The sequence below is a fragment of the Anolis sagrei genome, chromosome 4 (genome assembly GCF_037176765.1).
Source record: "Anolis sagrei isolate rAnoSag1 chromosome 4, rAnoSag1.mat, whole genome shotgun sequence".
Classification (NCBI taxonomy): domain Eukaryota; kingdom Metazoa; phylum Chordata; class Lepidosauria; order Squamata; family Dactyloidae; genus Anolis; species Anolis sagrei.
In genome coordinates, this window is record NC_090024.1 from 118,145,950 (window position 1) to 118,167,202 (window position 21,253).

Below are 21,253 nucleotides of genomic sequence, written 5' to 3' on the forward strand. Positions count from 1 at the left end.
CAGTCCCCACTCCCCAACAAAAAAACCAGGCTTCCCTGGGAGCGGAAAGGGGGGGGGGAGGGTTCTAGATGCCATCATGATTAAAATCAAGATGGCACGAAGCTTCCCTGAAGCCCCCAATTTTCACCTAAAAGTGAAATAAAAGATACCTAGACACCATAACAGCCCTCCTCATGTCCTCCTGGAGTGAGGAAATGACACCTAAAGGGACAGGAGGGCCAAGGAGGAAAATCCCTCCTTGTACCTTGCTGTTTCCTTGTGCATAATTTTTTGCAGCAGGAGGATGCGAGGAGGGATGTTATGGTGTCCAGGTAACTTTTAATTTACTTTTAGGAACTAAATTGGGGGCCTGGGAGAGAGGTGCCCAAAAGGTGTGGGACTGCAATGGAGACTAACCTCTGGGTAGTCCAGTACTGTCTGGAAGTGAGTCTCCAAAGGCCCAATACTCCATTTGACCTGGGTATTTCAGGAAGGCCTGGGTCTAATGGAGTATCTAATTAATTCAGAACAAACCAAGGAAACATTGGTTTGTCCTGAATTAATTTGTTTTTACCAAAGGCATCATTTGGTAAACCAAGATAAGTTCTGGGCCTGTCTGGATGGGCCCCATGTGAAGCTGAATGCTGATGGAGCTAAGGGATAAAATACTAAGCAACTGGGGAGCACCCATAGACCATTTTCCATCAATCTCAGACCTGGAATGGGTCCTATGAAATCTTGGTAATAGTAGTAGTTTATTTAATGCTTAGACCATAGGTCTTTCACATACATGACAGACAAATAAATAAATAAATACATAAAAGCCAGAATATTAAATGCAATTTGAAATACACCATTAAAATACTATATATGAAATCACTAAAGACTATAATGTCTATTATAGTTTTTGAAAATGTGTCTACAATATAATGGTCTTCTACTTTGTATTAGGCAAAAATGGTACCAGCTGTGATTTGCAAATGGAGGCATTTTTTTTTTATCTGTAAAAATTGGGGAGGCAATGGTGACTGCAAATACAGGCTTGTGGTCACATGCACTTCATAGACTACATAATCCTACCCCTAATGTATAGTGCTCAAGAGCTGGCCAGTCAGTGGCATAATATCCTGCTCATTGCACTGGGATCATACTGGCACAAGATGTGGAAGGAGAAATATTCTATTATTGCACATACATGGGTTTATCTTTGTGACCAGTAGATTCCACCTAATTACTTTCTTAAAATATGTCATCTCAAGGCAATTTGTATTCCTTTCATTACTAATAAGAGAAGAAAATTGGAAGCCATAATTTTAAAATCAGCCTACAGGAAGACTGAAAACAGCTCTAAGTGTTTTAATCATATCTATTATTACACATTTTAAAAATACATATTCTTAAATCATATTTATGCATATTAAGCTAAAGCTGTTACAGTGTTATTTTAATGTCTCTAATACAAAATGTTAGCATTTCTATTAAATAATTTCTCATGTTGCTCTTGAGACCCATGTGGATTTAATCATTTATTGAAGCCTATCATTTCCTGAATATTCTGCACCTTCCTCCTTGTTCGAGTTGCCAAAATGAGATTCTATACATTTTGTGCTTGTTGTTGCAGTTTAAAAATAATAACTGCCTACTTTTATAAGCACCTTTGAAAGAAAGCTGGAAGGAGACCTTACCTCAATGAAAGCTTAATTGAAAACATTAGTTCTTCGAAATAATAATAATAATGTCTGGAATCCTCTATAGTAGTTATAAATGTGTAAGCTAGAATTATGCACTCATATTTTGGAAGTTATATAGGGACCACAACAGTCCCACAATCTCTAATTACTGGCCAACAGCCATTGTGATCAATAGGATTCTGTTCCCTTGTATCTTGGGAAGCAGCTGACTAATGTTCCCACTCTTCTCATCTGAATGAGGGATTTAAGAAAAAGATCCTGCCATACTAGAGATTTCTCATGGGAGGGAATGGAAACAGCCATCTGCTGCTTCCCAGGTTACAAGAAAACAGGTCCCCACTAATTGTGGAGGCAGCTTTTTGGTAAATGGGGGTGGCCTGGGATTTACTGGGTAGTGCCGTAACTATGATGTTTACACATACATATCCCCTGTATAGGATTCCAGCTAACGATAATCATAATCATAATTTGTGAAAAAAAGAGTAATATGGGATAAACCAAAACATTGGAAAACCACCACACTGATGCTGCTGAAAACACGAATCCCCCATTTAGATTTCATTTCATTTATTATTTTGCACATAGTTTCATGTGTTTCTCTGCCTTTCATGTGTCGATTTAATATAGGACCAAACAATGTGAAATAGGATGAGCAACAAGATCAAATCATAATATATATTTTATTATTGCCACCAACAGTGGTTGGTGGTTTTTATTAGGGCTGGGCAACAACGGAAAAATTTGTTTCTAAACTCGATTCGTTTTTAGGGGGTTTTTGCGTTTCGATTTTTAAAAGAATTCCAAAGTTTTCCTTAAAAAAAGTTCGATATTTATGAAATTTCGGAAATTACGAAACAATTACGAAATAATTACGAATCGATTCGTTAATGGCGGGTGCGATCGCGCAATACGCTAAAAAAACCTCTCCCTCTGTTGTTGACTGTTGGTGTGATAATTATATTTTTTTTCACTGATAAAACAGCAACCCTAAAACTTGCACCAGACATGCGGAAATAATAACGAAACGATTTCAAAACGATTTCAAAACGATTTCGAAACAATTACGAAACAATTACGAAACGAATTGGAAAAATTCATTTCGTTTTTTAGTTGCTCCTGAATGGTTCAATATCGCTTTGTTATAAAAAAAAATAACGAATTAATCACGAATTACGAAATTAACGAACGAAACTTCCCAGCCCTAGTTTTTATATTAATGGGATTGAGAACTTGCTCTGGAACTTAGTCTAACCTTAAATTTCTGAACTACTAAACATTTCCAAAATAGCTTCATCATCTTAATATGCAACCTAACGAATTACAGTACCTCTATTATCTATGTGGGTGTGTGTCCATATATGTATACTTGCATTTTGATGATCTATCTATATAAAAAGTTTCAGTACGTTATGAGTATGCTAACAACAAACAAACTACGGGGCCAAATGACACCAAATTTGGCCTTCAAATGCCTCATATCCCAAGATATGACCAATAATTTTAAAAAATCCAAAACAAAGAAAATAGCTTTGAAATCCTAAAAAAAAATTAAATATTTTACAACGCATGCGCAAAACCTGGCCCTGACCCTCCTGTGTGAGGGGGAAACAAACGGCCATCTGTAGCAAAGCAGCTGGCCATCCCTGCTTCAGGAGCCAAGCCAGCAGCCCCGCAAACAGCCAGCCGAGAAGCTAGCCAAGGTTAGGAGGAGAAAGCTGCTCTGAAAAGCATTAATTAGAGCCTCCACCCCAAATCATAGAGAGAGAAAGAGAGGGGGAAAAGAGAGGTTGTCCCTGGCTCCTTCCTCCACCACTCACCTCACTTGCAGCTACTTCAAAGAAAGGAAATTAATAAACCTTAAGAGAGAAAATAGAGAGAGGGGGAAAGACAGAGGGACAAAAGAAGCAAAGAAACAAGCAAGGAAGGAAGGGGAGGCCTTTTGCAGCTGTCAAGCAAGGAAGGCAAGAGGGAAAAGGAAGGGAGTGAGTAAGGAAGGAGGAGGAACCATGCCAGGAGGAGGCCATACAGGCTGCGAAAGAGACACAGGGTTCAGTAACAAATCTCATACTCTAGGCCTGGGCCTACTTGGGCCCTCCAGGCATTTTGGACTTCAACTCCCACAATTCCTAACAGCCATGCAGTTCTGGCTTTTAGAAATCCAAAATGTCTGGAGGGCCCAAGCAGGCCCAGGCCTGCATACATATACAAACAACACACACATGCACATATACACTCATATATACACACACATATACACACACACATAAATACATATTTACACATACATAGCACACATATATGCACACACATATACACATGCACACACATACACATATACATATATACATGCAAACCACACACACACACACACACACACACACACACATATATATATATATATATATATATATATACACACATATACATATACACATATATATACATACATACATACACACTAGGGCTGGGCGGTTTCGTTTCGTAATTTCGTAATTCGTTAAAAATTCGTTATTTTTTTTATAACGAAGCGATTTTGAACCATACAGGAGCATCTAAAAAACGAAACGAATTTTTCAATTCGTTTCGTAATTGCTTCGTATTAGTTTCGAAATCATTTCGAAATCGTTTCGAAATTGTTTCGTTACTATTTCCGCATGTCTGGGGCAAGTTTTATAGCTGTTGTTTGTTTAATCAGTGAAAAAAATTTAGAAATATCACACCAGCAGTCAACAACAGAGGGAGAGGGAAGCTTCAAAAGTTCCCCCTGTCCCATTTGGAGGTTTTTTAGCGTATTGCGCGGTCGCGTCCGCCATTAACGAATCGATTCGTATTCGTTTCGAAATCGTTTAGTAATTGTTTCGTAATTTACGAAATTTTGTAAATATCAAACTTTTTTAAAGAAAAAATTTGGAATTCTTTTAAATATCGAAACGCAAAAAAAACCAAAAAACGAATCGAGTTTAGAAACAATTTTTTCCGTGGTTGCCCAGCCCTAATACACACATATATACATATACACATGCACACACATATACACACATATACACATACATTGATCACCTTGATATCCTTTGAAAAGCCTTGCAGCTTAAAAGCCTGGCTTCTTCCTGCCTACAGGAAACCTTTGTGGGGAGGTGTTCCTTAGCCCAGATTGTTTCATGTCTAAAATTCCTGTTTTCTGAGGGTCACAGCAACGTGTGACCAGGGTACAGCTAGTTACATTTAAAAATAAGGAGTAGCCTGCATATTTTAAGATTCGTTAGAACATGAAAAAATACTATTCAAATATCATTCTATGGTGAATGTTTCAATATGCCTATTTGTGAATATCTAACAGAGACAAGAACATTTCTGGAGTGAAAACATCATTCTAGAAAGCCTGCTAATCCTGTGAACCAATTATTGGATTATGTGGGCATGTTTTCCCTGTGAACAACAGAGAAAATGCACTTGTAAACTCTTATTTTTTGCTTGGAACAAGTGAAACACCACTGCTTTGCAAACATTGTTTCATATAGCTCACAGAACGGACCTTGTATGTTAATAGGTTATAATGCTGAGTGATTTTTTTCCTCCCCTTCTGTTTTGACGTACATTGTGATTAATCTTTTTTTAGTCCTTAAGACTCATAACCTTGAAAGGTTTTCCAAATCAAGTATATTTGTTAGCTATTGTTTATATTATCTCCTAAGCCTATTTCATGTCTGAGGACTACAGATGTGCCTAGTGTGACAGAAGAAACTGTCTGCAAATGTAGATTTAGATTTAAGCTATGTTTGCAAGTATTATCCCTGCACGCTCACATATGCAGGGTTACACACACACTTTCTTCCATTCTTCTGTGTTAACAAGGCCATCATTTTATCATCTGTACTGTTGTATACAAATCAGCTTGTTCTTGTTTGTCCTTTGAGTACAACATGGCTGAGCAACCATGGAAATGCAAGCACAAACCTCTGAGACTGATATAGTGAGTTAGATGATTTCTAATTCTAGTCCAGTGCTGCTGTTTTGGCTGGCTGTTACTCTCTTGGATCTTCAGTGGGCTTTCTTTTTTATCCCTATTGCCTAGCATCATTTTAGGTGGAAATGTCATGAATTGAACCAGAGACCTTCAGAATACAAAGCAGCCACTTTTTCACTCTCTCCTGTGAGAAAGCTGAACTGGGTACATTTCAGTTATATCAAATGAAAGGGATTGTGTAGGCTTTTTACCTATTGTCTGATTCATTCCTTGCACAGGAGAGGAGTCACTCACAATTTTTGTGGACAAGCGGAAGCTGAGTAGGAGATCAGAAACAAGTGATCCCAGCCTTAACAGTACAATGGTGACTCTGGAAACATTGCACCAACTGGCGGCTTCATACTTCATTGACAGGGACAGCACATTGAGAAGACTGCATCATATTCAGATTGCTTCCACTGCTATAAAGGTATGGGAATCATCTGCATGAGCACAGCACAATACTGGTATTATTTATTACCTTTCTAACATGCAACTTTGTTTTGTTCATTTTGTTTAAAATCCAGCTTGTGGAGCTAGATTATAATGACTAGGACCCCAGCAACTGAGTATGCACACTCCATGCCCACTGGGTTTGTTAAGACTTCCTGTTTTGACCACAAGAACTTTAAAGTGGCCATTGAAGTCCCTAAATTTCTGTTGTGGAGTCCAGAAAACATGTGGAGCTCCAAAGGTCCCAGAGTACATGTGAAAGCTACTCCCACATTTCTTTGGATCTACCAGGCGGCAATATGCTCAAGGACAGCAGAAGATTCTTAGACATGATAAGGGTTATGCTGTGATGATATTGTGTCTGAACTACACTACTTCAGAGCACCAAAGGGCATTTACAAGACTAATTCTTCTCTACAGAAAACACCTCTATGTGCATAGCAAGCAAGCATATCATATTAGTGAGATGACTAAAACAAAATCTTTCACCCTAACTTTTGTTTTTGGTGCAGATAGATGATGTGTTACTATTCTTTCTTTTGTTTGTTTTGTATGAGAAAGCAAATTTTCAGATAAAAATTTGAAGTGATGCAGTCGAGACATTAGTGTACAATCTTAGCGAGAAGAAGGGGAATTCCTGATAGGAATCAATCAGGGTCAGCAAATGCCTCTCAACAGAGGATCCCCCCAGGCAAGAAACAGCCAGGCTTTCAATGCTAATCAAGGTGGCGAATTGGAACATTCAGATCTGCATCAAGCAAGAGTACTTTCTTCCACCCAGGACTTTCCACAGATATATAAACCCCACTTGTCTAGTTTTCAACAGACCTCACAACCTCTGAGGACGCCTGTTATAGATGTGGGTGAAATGTCAGGAGCAAATGCTTCTGGAACATGGCTGTACAGCCCAGAAAGCTCACAGCAACCCACTTATTCCAGCCATGAAAGCCTTCAACAATAGAATGTATCTGTTTTTTGGTTCAGTTATCTTGGATGCCAATGTTAAATGTAAATCTAAAACACGATAGTTTTGTGCAAGATATCCTTCAACTCTTCCTTTAGTGCAGAGTGATCATAAACCTCTGTAATCATAAACCTCTGCCATAGAACTGGATTCCTAAGGGTAAGGTAGTGTTGCGACACAACTAAAGTTGAGAGATTAGACTTTAATTCAAGTGTTGGTCCAAATTAGACTAGACCAATTGAAACAAAACATAAATGGTGACATGCCAGGTCCCTGTTGATTTAATAGGTGTACTATAGTTGGGATTAACACTTGACTCCAGACTTAAATTAGACCTGTTTTATATATTTTGCACCTAATCCCATGACTGTAAAAATACCTTGTTTGGCTAGATGGTAAATCAGGCATTTTATCCCTGGGTACTCAGACTATAGTCACCATTTGCTATGTGTATAAAATGTACATACTGAAATAATGGGTTGAGGTATAATAACCTGGAGCTAGAAAACTGATTTTTTTTTATTGATTTGATTACTGAAGGACTTTGAAACCAGCTTTTTATTGTGACAGGAGCGACTTGAGAAACTGCTAGTCCCTTCTGGTGTGCATACTGGTGGGCAGCTTTTTGATAGAAAATATTTGTATAAATCAGTGTTGCCATGGTGCCACCTCTGTGCCATATCACACATTACATAGAAGCAAACCTAGTTTTCCATTCAGTGTAAACTTAGTAGGATAATTATAGTCACACATATATCACAACTGTGTATCCGCCTGATGCACTTTAAAGTATCAGGCATATGTTTACAATATAAACTTGGAAAATAGCATATGTGCAGCCCTCAGCTGCCATTTTTATTCTGGTCTGTCCCATTGCTGCACTTCCTCACACTGTATTTCCCTCCAGTTTATATATGTGTATGTGTGTGCTAGCTGTACCCAGCCACACATTGCTGTGTCTCAGTCTGGTTAAATGGAAAAGAAAGAAAAGAGAAAGAGATGGTTTCTAATATATGTAATTTCACAATGCTTGTGAGTATACAGTATTTTTTGTTTTTCTATTGTCTGTGCAGATACAGAGATTGCCTGGTTTGCCAATTCTAAAACATGCAACATATAAGTGATGTGAGAAGCAATCTGTGTCTAGAGCTAAACTGCACAATTCTAAAGATTGGCCCTGTGCTTTGTTGATGAGGATTGCAAACACCAATCAAATTGGAGTCTCTTAAATTGAAATGAAATATCCATTGGAATCATAGGAATGTGAGGAATGAAGACAACTCAGAACATCAAGGCAGATTATCCATATGTAATTTATTTGTTGAATTGTTGGCGTCAGATTGTGCGGGTTGTAAGCCGCCCTGAGTCCCCCCTTGGGGGTTGAGAAGGGTGGGGTAGAAGTGCCTGAAATAAATAAATAAATAATAATCCATAATATCTGCTTTGTACTGGATTATCTGAGTCAACACTGTGATATAACCCGGTTAAATGTGGATCATATACAGCTGTGTAGACAGGGCCTAAAGAAAGATACAGAGGGCCCAAAGGAGCCCCAATGAAGTAAATAAGCATACAGCAGCATTCCTGAGGGCCGAGTGGCATTTGAGGAGGGAAGGGAAGGAATCATTGTCTCACATGAGACAATGATTGACAGTTTTTGGTTGTGAGCCGCTGTGAAGACCCTTCCACACAGCTGAATAAGATTCCACATTATCTTCTTTCAACGGGGTTATATGGCAGTGTGGACTCTGGCCCTTCCACACAGCCATATACCACAGAATATCAAGGCAGGAAAATCTGCAATATCTGCTTTGAACTGGGATATATGGCAGTGTGGACTCATATAACCCAGGTCAAAGCAGATATTGTGGGATGTTCTGCCTTGATATTCTGGGGCCCCTTCCACACAGCTGTATAAAATCTGCATTGAACTGGATTATATGGTAGTGTGGACTCAGATAATCCAGTTCAAAGTTGATATTTTGGATTATGTGCCTTGATATTCTGGATTATATGGAAGGGCCCAAAGGAAGAGAGAAAGCGGAAAAAAAGAAAGAAATTCCGTATGTGGCATTCAACCTTTGAGCCGCCTCCTGCTTTTCTTTCTTTCTTTCTTTCTTTTTTTTTTTTGACTTCATTTCCCAGAAACCAGTGCAATTGAATTCAGGGAGTCAAAATCCAAACAGCTTGGAATCCCAGCAGAGGGTGTTCCATCTAGGAAGTCCTGGCTCTTTGGGTCTCTGTCCCTTTAAGGCTGACAGGAGGGGTGGGGCGCTGCTTGGAGCACCAAAAGTGGCCATCCTGTCTGTGCTGCTGGGCCCTGCTGCCCGCTGCTTTCAATTCTGCCTCGCCTGCCTCTCATGCCTCCCTGTAGCCCTTACTTGGCTGCTGCTCTGCCATGAGGCTTCTGGCCAGGTTCCTCCTGGTCATGGGAGCCACCACCGCTGGCTTTTCTGTGTTGTCATCTCAACTCTCCAGAGAGCCCAACACGGGAAGTGGGGGAGTAACTGCTGCCACTTCCTTTGGCTGTCTGTCTGGAGAACGCCAGCAGATGGCACTGTTTTTGGAAGAAAGCATATTTTTACCTGTCACAGGTGTGACATCTGTATAAGAGTATGTATGTGAAAACATAAAACATGTGCCTATTTGAATGTTACATTGTATCCAAATTTCAAAGCAATCAGTGAAGTATTTTGGGAGATTTAAGATAATGAACAAACTGACATGTGTGTGTGTGTATGCGTATGCGTATGCATATATACATACATATATGAAAAAATGGGTTCAGTACTTAGCTTTTTTCTTACCTGCCTTTCTAGATATTTATATCTAAAAACAGTGCTTTTCAAAATGGAGGATGTGTTTATTGAAAATAGATTTTTTGAGTTGCTTGATTATGATAACAGAATTTGTTTTGAAAGGGAGATTTTTATCCCCCCTTTTTGGAGAGGGACAGCTTTCCACTGTTATAATTATTTTTTACTTCCATTTTTTAAAATATTTCATTTAAAATAGTGCCAGCAAAAACATGCTACCCAACAGTAGCTTCATTCTATTGACACTTTCATTCAGTTACATATTTGCATAACTAAGGACCAGTGCATCCATACCATGTGTTTTAACAATGTCAATGTACTTATACATCTAAAATGTTTCATTTCTCATGTTTTTGTGTTCTACATAGAATCATAGAATCATAGAATCAAAGAGTTGGAAGAGACCTCATGGGCCATCCAGTCCAACCCCCTGCCAAGAAGCAGGAATATTGCATTCAAATCACCCCTGACAAATGGCCATCCAGCCTCTGCTTAAAAGCTTCCAAAGAAGGAGCCTCCACCACACTCCGGGGCAGAGAGTTCCACTGCTGAACGGCTCTCACAGTCAGGAAGTTCTTCCTAATGTTCAGATGGAATCTTCTCTCTTGTAGTTTGAAGCCATTGTTCCGCGTCCTAGTCTCCAAGGAAGCAGAAAACAAGCTTGCTCCCTCCTCCCTGTGGCTTCCTCTCACATATTTATACATTGCTATCATATCTCCTCTCAGCCTTCTCTTCTTCAGGCTAAACATGCCCAGTTCCCTAAGCTGCTCCTCATAGGGCTTGTTCTCCAGACCCTTGATCATTTTAGTCGCCCTCCTCTTAGTTAAGACATCTGTCTTAACTAAGAAGTATCATGTTTGAAGTGACATGAGGTGACATAATTTTCACCAGAAGTGGTTAATTTTTAATTTTGAAATCTCTACTCATGCTCATTAGGAGTTAAGTGGTAAGCAAGCACCTGCAAACTGACCTCAAAAGTAAAAACAGGTCAGATGCTGAAATGTATGTGCTGCTTATTTATACAAAGCCAGGAAACATTAATTAACTATGCAGAATAGTAATTGACAGGATGACAACATAAAAGACTCAATACCTTTAATACAACATGATGTAGTCTTGATCCCGTCCCTGTACATGTCAAAGTATTTTTACAAAAGCGTTGGAAGCACAACTGTTCTGATTCCAGGTACATTTCAGAAGCTTAGATCTGAATGGAGTGTACAGATGACCTATGTGTTTATTCCTCGGTTGTTCTAATCCTGGGAACCTTTCCAAGACTGAACTCTTAAATACAGATGCTGCCAAAGCTTACAAGTACCTTATGTTAAATTGGTTTTGTTGGGTTGTAATACTCAATAGATATGCAAGGCAAAAACAAATCTCATCTAAATGTCATTCTGGGCTCAAAATAATAAATGGGTATTTTCCAATGCTTTTCAAACCATTTCACTGAATGAGGGAGCATTGGCAGAAGAAGAAAGAAAGGATCATTCTCATAGGGGCTCAACACAGATGAGATTTTTGTGGTTTGTGTTAAAGTAATCCAGGACTTTATTCTGGATTAGAAATTTCAACAAAATTAATGAACAAAAAAACCACACAAAAGGCACCAATCATCAATTTCCATGATGAGATTTTCAGCAGTAGTTTTGCTACATTGAAGCCTAACATATCTGGTGGGATCAAAGACTGTAAACCTTCTTTTAAAATGTGACAGGGAGCTCAATATTAATGCACAGGTTGATCTTGATTTTGTTTACTTACAGAGACTTTCAGGGCAGAGGCAAATTACTTTTTCCATCCATTTTTGTTTGAGTATAAAATATGAAAATTCTGAAAAAGTAGAACGTGTGTGTAGAGGTGTTCCTTAAATAAGTACAGCTAAAATAGATTGCAGTCCGCCTTTATTATACTTTGGAAATCTCAATGACAGTAGTTATTTAGTAGTGCATGGTCATTCAGTACATAGTGAACATTTAGTACATTTCTATACATTGGGTACTTAAACTTTTAAAGCTGAGGGCCAGTTTATGGTCCCTCAAATTGTTGGGGGGGGGGGGTGTGGGCTAGAGTTTGAAAAAAAATGAACAAATTCTTAAGTATGCTGCACATATCTTATTTGTAGTGTAAAAACATGGAAGAACAATACAATATTTAAAATGAAGAATAGTTTGAACCAGCATAAATATACTAGTATTTCAATGAGGTGTGAGCCTGCATTTGACTGATGAGATGGTCAAGTTGATTAGGATTGAGGTTGTTTGCCTTCCAGTCATTTCAGACCTAAGGCAATCCCAAATCTAAATTTTAGGGGGCCCAGGTAGTGTAGCGGATTAAACCACTAAGCTACTGAACTTGCTGACTGAAAGATTAACAGTTTGAATCTGGGAGATTGGGTGAGCTCCCGTTGTTAGCCCCAGCTTCTGCCAACCTAGCAGTTCAAAAACATGCAAATGTGAGTAGAATCATAGAATCATGGAGTTGGAAGAGACCTCGTGGGCCAACCCCCTGCCAAGAAGCAGGAAAATCACAATCAAAACACCCCCAACAGATGGCCATCCAGCCTCTGTTAAGAAGTCTCCAGAGAAGGAGCATCCACCACACGCCGGGGCAGAGAGTTCCACTACTGAACAGCTCTCTGTTGAACAGTAGATCAATAGGTACCGCTTCTGCGGGAAGGTAACAGAGCTCCATGAAGTCACGCTGGCCACATGTCTATGAACAATTCTGGCTCTTCGGCTTAGAAATAGAGATGAGCACCACCCCCCCAGAGGCGGACATGACTAGACAATGTCAGGAGAAACCGTTACCTTTACTTTACCTAAATTTAAAGTTTAGGACGGGGTTGGGTAAATGACCTTGGAATGGTGCATCTGTTCCATGGTCCTTAGTTTGGGATCCCTGCTATAGAAAATGATTGTTATGTTGTTATGGATTAATTGCATAGTGGTATTAATGGCCCAATATTGGCAGTTCAGTTCAGGGTCTTGCCTATTTTAAGGGTGGGAGTTGAGTTCTCCCTCCTCTGTATAGGGTTCTATGGTGAGGATAAAATGGGTGGTTTAAAAGAAAAGTGATAAGAGGAGTGTAGGAACACTCTCTTTTGAAGTTATGTACTTCAAATTTCATCCTGTTAAGACCATACTGCAATGAGAAAGATGTTAACTCAACTCTAGATTATGTGTATTTCTGTGTGAATGCCTAGCAGAGGGAAAGTGGCCTTCATAAAACGCATTACAATAAAACAACATAGTCTGCTAGGTACCAGCATACTCAATATACAGCCAACCTCATTCTACTAGGATATACCATTTTTCGTGCCTCCTAAAGGTGCAGTGAGAAATTTTCAAGTGTCTCATGCATGTGCCAAGTTTTTGTAGCCATACTATGAAAGACATCACAAAATTCAAGCATGAGTGTTGATCCATATTAACAAATAAGTTCTGGCAATTTTTATTGCAACCTAGAGCAAGCTTTCGGGAGTTGAGTCAGCAAATGGGTCTTAATTTCCACAATTCTTTCAATAATTACAGGAATGGCTCATGACCATTTATCATTATTAAGAAAATCCACCCCTCTCTCAGGTACTGTAATAACTTTAACTTAGTTCAGGGGGAACAGGAAAACCCATGGAGAGAGGTGAAGGGGATAATACCATAATTTCTGCTAATCAGAAAATATAGTATATCAAATCTGTCTATACTAATGATATATCTTTATAATATGTGACATCTTTGAAATTGGTAGGTTATTTCAAAAACTTGATTTGGGGTACTTTGAGGTCACACAATTTGAGCTGCGATTTCAAAATTACATGCAACCCTTGGGCGTACAGTTCAGTTAGGCACTAGAGATCTGTGGCTGAGAATTCTGAATGCCCCTCTATAGACTAAAATTCCTGGATTCCTTACATTGTTACCATGGCATTTGAACTGGAAGCATAGCCTTATAACTGAAAGGGCCTTTATAATTTTAATTATGTACATCCAGTTTTTGTATTTAGTACAACTTGGGTCTTGGCAATTTTTTATCATTTGAATATATGTATGTGACAAAAAGATATGTCAGTTGAAGATAAGTTTTTAACATTATGTACTAAAATAGTGGTTCCAGTGACATTTTAGTGTATGCATTGCTCTGTTTGAAATTGTTGTCCGTGTTTGTAAATAAATTGTTTTTGTTTTGTTGTGCCTCAGGGACTTTTCTGAAGACTTACCAGAAGCCTTTTGGCTGTATTCGGTTAATGCATATGTTGAAAACATGAAAGAGCTAACATTACTAGGTTTCAGGGCCACTTCAAAGAAATATGTAGACATTTTTAAAATCCTGCAAATTTGTGAATGGTTGGATGGATGTTGACTGCTGATTAATGACTTAACTGATTAATAGGTTGGTTGAGTGCCAATATTTCATCCCATACACAGTCTTGGTGGACTCTAAATCCATTTGTTTATAGCAAATTTAGTGTAATATGAAAAAGAAATCATACTTTGTTCTTGCAAAATATGCTCTCTCTATATAATAGAGACAAAGGAAACATTGAATGGCATTACATTAATGTATGTTTAAAATCTAAAACACACATAGAAATATCACCTCATATTATGTGTATGTGTAAATATTAAAGAATAGCCAAGCACACCTTTTGATTAAAAGATAGGTGGGATATCAATGTTACAATGAAACAAATAATAGTGAACCATTAGCTAACAGTATAAAGGTAAAGGTGAAGGTTTTCCCTTGACATTAAGTATAGTTGTGTCCGACTCTGGGGGGTAGTACTCATCTCCATTTCAAAGCCAAAGAGCTGGTGTTGTCTGTAGATGCCTCCAAGGGCATATCGCTAGCATGAGGGTATGGAGTGCCGTTACCTTCCCACTGGAGTGGTACCTATTAATCTATTCACATTTGCATGTTTTCAAACTGCTAGGTTGGCAGAAGCTGGGGCTAATAGTGGGAGCTCACCCCACTCCCTGGATTCAAATAGCTAATATTTTGGTCAGCAAATTCAGCAGCTCAGCAGTTTTACCTGCTGTGCCACTGGGGGCAGTGTAGAATAAGGAAAAATAAAGATAAGTTTCTAGCTTAAATAAGGAGTAGCAATAGGGGGGAAAATCATTGTCATTGGGATGATGAGTGAATCCTGCAGTCCTAAATGGTAGGCAATGGGACAATCACGTCACAAATAACAAAGTCACAATGAATTGAGGGTACTTGATTTGATTGTTTTTATTGATTTTTGTTTGTCTTGTTTACTTATGTTATATCACTCAATTATTTATTATATATATATGGCTCTGAATGGCTTCCATTTTTGTTGTGAGCAATCCCAAGTTCCTGTTGAGATGAGATGGAATATAAATAAAGTTATTATTATTACTGTTCAATTATCTGGGTGGAGACCACAAGGGGGTGGTAGAGAGAAAATAATAGTCCATTTTGCCGGGGTGCGGGGGGGGGGGGGGGAGTTGAAGGAAGAAAACCATTTTCTACATTTTCGCTGGTTATAAACAAGGGTTGTTTCCATGATGGGGACATGGGTGGAGGAAGAACGGAAAAACAGGGGGAAATGGTTTTCCTCCTTCAATTCATCCTCCACCCCTGCAAATCGGACTAGCCTTCTCTCTCTAGCAACCCCTTGTGGCCTCTGCCCAGATAATAAAGCAGTACCAAATATGGTTATTTTATAAAGATTTAGATAAGGGACTGAAGGATAAGGAGAACACCACCTTGACTCAATGTGGTGTTCTGGTTAGAACAACAGACTACGACTTCAGCAGACCAGTGCTCAAATGCCCACTGAGTCAAGGAAGTCCATTAAGTGACCTTAGGGAAGTCACATTCATTCAGCTTGAGAGGAAAACAGTGGCAGATCTCCTTTGAATAACTCATGCCAAGATGAGTTGAAAATTGTTCAAATGGTGGGATATCAATGTAACACAGAGGAGTCACAGCATATTCATTACAAGGTGACCTGAGGGCTTCATTTGAAAAAAATGACAAGAGCAAAAACATTTTCAAGTGTCCCTTTAGTTTCATTGAACATCATAGAACTCTAACCTGCTTTGGAAATAGGAAGCGTAATTCCCTATGGAAGATGTAATATTATGTGGTTGCTCCCAATTTTTTCTGCAACAGATGCTGGCCCTCCACACTTTATTTCCCCTCCACACTTTATTTCCATATCCTAGCACTCACGGAATGCCATTGGACTCCCTAAGGACATTTACCACCCCATTTCCAAAGCCACAGGAAAGCTATTTTGCCATTTGGCACTTGGCCAAACCACAGAAACCGTTTTCAGTTCTTTAAAAAAGGATTTAAATAAATAACACCCCAGACTACCATATATGCATTTGAAAAGTTAATCATTTCTCCCCATTCTATTAATACCTCTGCATTTTCCACCCTAACATTTATCAACAAAGATCCAACAAAGTTGAGCAGGAGACATTTTCTCAGCTCTAATGAGATGTAAAACCATGAGATGCTAAATTCCTGCATCTTATATCTGGATAAAGAATTAGAATTGTCTTTCAGACTTTCTCACTAAATTTGGAAAAATCTCTATCCAGGATAAGGATACTGAGGACAGGAAGATTCTATGATCAAATGTGAATGTGTGAGAATGAAGAGAGTGTTTTAAAAAATAACAAGGTATGACAGTACATAGATACAGCATTAATATCAATAGCATACACTGGGCTACTAGGAGTGTGTGTGTTTGTGTGTGTTGTTGTTGTTGCTGTTGTGTGTGTGTATACACACACACACACACATATACACACAGGATATATATATATATATATATATCCTGTTTCCATGGTAACAAATTCCATGGCAGAATTACATTTGGAAATTTTGAGCATTGCTGTGTAACATCATGCTTAGAGCATATGTTGAAACTTTCATCTTCCAGATACTGGAAATATATGTCCCCCAAACACATACACTGTGATGTAGATAAGTTATAAGTACAGTTTTACTCAAATTATTTTCCAGAAATAGAGATGCATGGAACGGGTTTATAAGGACCTGATGATCTATGTGTCCCAGGATCCCCTATTACTTCTGTTATAGGACAGGAAATCATCCCTTTATCAGACCTTGGGGAGTTTGTTGGAGTCCACTGCTGAATGTTAAAAGAATTTTGAGGAATCTCATCATAGCAATTGCTGCAGACTTCTAGCATCTGTAGTTGTCTGTCCATTTGTCTGCATATGTAATTGTGGCCAGACCAGGACTACAAGAAGTGACATGTAGCATTGGGCTAAGTAAATTTACTTAACTTTCATGCAAAGGATCTGTAGCAACCAACTTAACCTCAAAACCCCAAGCAGGTGAGCCAGGTTGTTGCCAAATGGGTTTTGTTTCCCACAAACCTAACTCCTTCAATCCTGAAATACAAGTGTCAGGGATTCCCGATCATTTTAAAGGCACCTCAGATTGAGTACTTCTATTTTCCTACTTTTCCTATTTATTTATTTTTACTGCCATGTTTTTGTGAACAAATAATTGCTCAAAAGATTGTTGGAATCCCCAGTTGCAAAGTACATGATAAAAATCATCACTTTTTGCTAGTCTGAACAATAGTAAAACAAAACAAAAACAAACAAAAACCCCTCCTTGGCTCAAAATTAGGTAAATACATCTACACCTTAACCTCGGGATACCAAGTTGTATGCTGAAATAATGGCAAAAGTATACTTACTCAAGACAGGTTTAAGCTAATCTAAGCTTCACCCCATACCAACAGAGTGGAAACTGTGGCCATACATTTCCTCCCATGTCTACCTGTTTCTCCTTTGAATTCCCTAGCTTATAAATATTTGTAAAGTCATAATAATTCTGATTTTGTTGAGTGGTTATACACAGAAGACATGGAAAATGATTGTTGTTTTTGAAAAAAAATCACAGCAGAATCATGAGTTAGTTTACTCACTTTAGTCACCACAAGACTTCCCACAAATCATTACTGTCACACTTCTAAAAATAATGTTAGGAATAATTTATTGCCTTCCTTGTGTTTCTGAAGCATTTCAAGTGCATCACGTTGGTTCTTGTCTTCTATAAGAGATCAAAAACTAAAGCAGGATTAAAAGATAATAACTCGTCTTTTAAAAAATACTTTTTATTACACACAGAGAGAGAAAATTTTTGTACTGTACAAAACACAAATAATAATAATAATTTACTGTATTTATATACTACGTTTCTCACCCCTGGGGGGACTCAAGGTGGTTTAAAACACACTAATGGCAAAAATTAAATGCCAACATACAGTAAAAAAAGAAATCATAATAACTAATTACTACATATAACTATAACTTAAAATCATTTAAACCATTAAAAATAGAAAATAAAATTTAAACATTCAGACAAAGCATTAAAATTATCCTAGTATATATATTATAAACATAATTACAAACGGAATTAGCAAACATTATTAACTAAGTAATGTTAAAAAAGACAAAAATGCACATTCATGGAAAGTCAAAAATGGTCTCAGATCCTCAGAAGCAAAGCAGCCTAATACTGCATTCTCAGTGGAAATTTAGCATGAGATGGAGAAGCAAAGGCTTAGCTGGATGTATGTGCGGATTTCTGTCTTTTGCCCACTAAGACTCACTTTCTCCCAGCTACTTTCCATTGCAAAAAGAATGCAACATTTTTTGTATGCCATTTGCTATGCAAAATGGAACTATTTTTAGTCAGTAGCATAACTTGGGCAATGATGGGTATCGTACTATTTTAGTTTTCTACATTAATGGTGCTAAACAAATAAATACACAGTAGTTTATGAAGTGGGGTTTTGCTGCTACCGCCCCTCTCAGCCTGCAGGTGACTGTTCAAAGTGATTTGTTGTTGTTGTTCATTCGTTCAGTCGTCTCCGACTCTTCATGACCTCATGGACCAGCTCACGCCAGAGCTCCCTGTCGGCCGTCACCACCCCCAGCTCCTTCAAGGTCAGTCCAGTCACTTCAAGGATGCCATCCATCCATATTGCCCTTGGTCGGCCCCTCTTCCTTTTGCCTTCCACTTTCCCCAGCATAATTGTCTTCTCTAGGCTTTGCTGTCTCCTCATGATGTGGCCAAAGTACTTCAACTTTGTCTCTAGTATCCTTCCCTCCAATGAGCAGTCGGGCTTTATTTCCTGGAGGATGGTTCAAAGTGATAGTTTCCCACAATTTCCAAATAAATATTGGAAGACTGTTCACACATCTTCTATAAAACTTACAGTTGTATAGGTGTGTTAAAACAAAAGAAAATCAGTACCACCAGCATATGGAGAAAAGTTAGTTGATGCAGCATTTCTTCAAGTATCTGAGGGTCAAAAATTTATGCTCTATGGTGAGAAATGGTATAATGAAGGAAAGAGCAGGGAAACAAATTCTTTCAGTTGTCAAGAGCATTGTTGACATTTTCCCACAAAATATCATGCTGGGATCTCCCCATGTCAAAAATGTAAAGATTATAGAAAAGGAAACTAACAGTTGGCTGTAAATGAGAGTACAGGATGGATAAGTTCTTTGATGCCTTGTATTTTACAGAGGGATTTGAAACAGAATATGTGGTTGCAGAAATACCTACTTTGCATGCAGATTTGTGAAGGAGCAAAATTTCATTTTTGCCTACTTGCAACCCCCCCCCCCACATGCCCCCCCGGGCCTCCCCACTCATACACACTGCTCTTAATCTGTAAGAAGAAACAGTGACTCGGACACAGGTTGACAGAGAAATAGTCAAAACGGTTGAATCTTTAAGTCTTTCCTCCCCTTTCCCTTCTCTCTGTTAGTTTATTTATGAAGAATTGCTCCAGGACAAAATTCTCCAGCTGAAACATGACATTGGGAGCTATATTGATCTCTTCATGCGTGTGTGAGAAATAAATAAAGCACATTAATTCAAACATCATAATTTACATCCTCAGTCACTAAGTAATTGTAAATCCTACTGAACTACAATGGAAACTAAATGCCCTTTTAATAATGTGGAGGCTTTGTAGCATTTAAAGAATTCCAAATCATATATTGATATACTGGTTAAAATTAATCCTGGATTTTGTAGCTGGAATGTTTTTTGTTTTGTTTTCTATTTTTCCTAACAAAGTGCTGGCAAAGGGGAAATTGTAGTGGGTGCCATGGGATTATAATACAGGACTTAATCACTTTTGTGTGTCTTTGCTGCTGTTTTAACAAACAATTGATTGCTAAGTAGTATTTTCTTTTCCATCTTCACATCTCACAACTCATTTAAGTTAATTATATGGAAATCTTGAAGAATAGGAAATTGTCTCCTGGCTCTGAAATAGGGATAGTTCTGAAAATTGCATATTTGAAGCACTTACTTACAAGCAATTAATTTATAGTTTTTCCAAGAGCAATATGTTCTGCAAGGTGCCCCTCTCAGGTCACAGTGGCCTAGATCACAGTGACCAAGTCACATAAGAATGGGAATTGCAATTGAATCCCTCCATGAATTGGAGGCTATCTTTAATTGGAGGGCCCGGCTGGTAGCACAGCTTGTTAATCAGCTGTAATAAATCATTGCCAATCGAAAGGTGGCAAGTTTGAAGCCCGAGTCAGGGTTGAGCACCCGGCTGTTAATAGCTGTTTAAAAAATAGCTGTTAAAAAAAATAACCCAGCTTACTGTCCACCTAAGCAGTTCGAAAACAGCTGTGCTATGAGTAGAGAAATTAGGGACTGCCTAAAGTGGGGAAGTTAATTTATGAAACCATAAAAATGTCAGAGAGCAAGGAGGAAATTCTACGATGAAAAGGCTCGGCGTCATAGTAGATGAAGTGACAGCTCCACCTGTGGCTGAATAGAGCAACCTCCAGGATCCAAAGTGGAAAACTGAATGGATCTATCTGTATGTCTTGCATGTCAAAAACAGCATTGAATATTTGCTGTGTATGTGTGCATTGTGATCCGCCTTGAGTCCTCTTCGGGGTGAGAAGGGAGGAATATAAATATTATAAATAAATAAATAAATAAATAAATAAATATTTTGTTCCATGTGAGTTTGCTGTTCCCCCAATACATGATGGGGCAATGCCTAGGGCATAGAAATAAGGTCATTCCCCTGTCCTGGCCTCCTTATTCTTTGTTCTACTCATCTTCCCACCCTCAATGCAATTTAATATAAGGGGGAAGGTATGAATTTGTTCCCCTTTTAACAAGGGTTTTTCACCTATCTCACACGGTATGTTGATGGAAAGGGACAATTGGCTTAGAATGGTGCCTTACATAACCCTTTTAATGACATTAATATTAGTGGAAGATGGGTTTAATCGGTTTCCACCTTTGCACCTCTGTTTTGAGTGAAAACTGGCATCTGGAATTA

The 21,253-nt window shown here is 38.5% G+C and overlaps 1 protein-coding gene across 5 annotated transcripts in view; it reads left to right on the forward strand.

Moving 5' to 3' along the window:
• The window catches only part of BRINP3 (BMP/retinoic acid inducible neural specific 3), a 365,830-nt gene that overhangs the window by 233,327 nt on the left and 111,250 nt on the right, over positions 1 to 21,253 (forward strand). For all 5 annotated transcript variants that reach the window (XM_060774525.2, XM_060774528.2, XM_060774527.2 and 2 more), the window contains one exon: positions 5,913 to 6,103. In XM_060774525.2, coding sequence (XP_060630508.2) covers positions 5,913 to 6,103 — 191 coding nt within the window. The remainder of the gene's footprint in view (positions 1 to 5,912; positions 6,104 to 21,253) is intronic.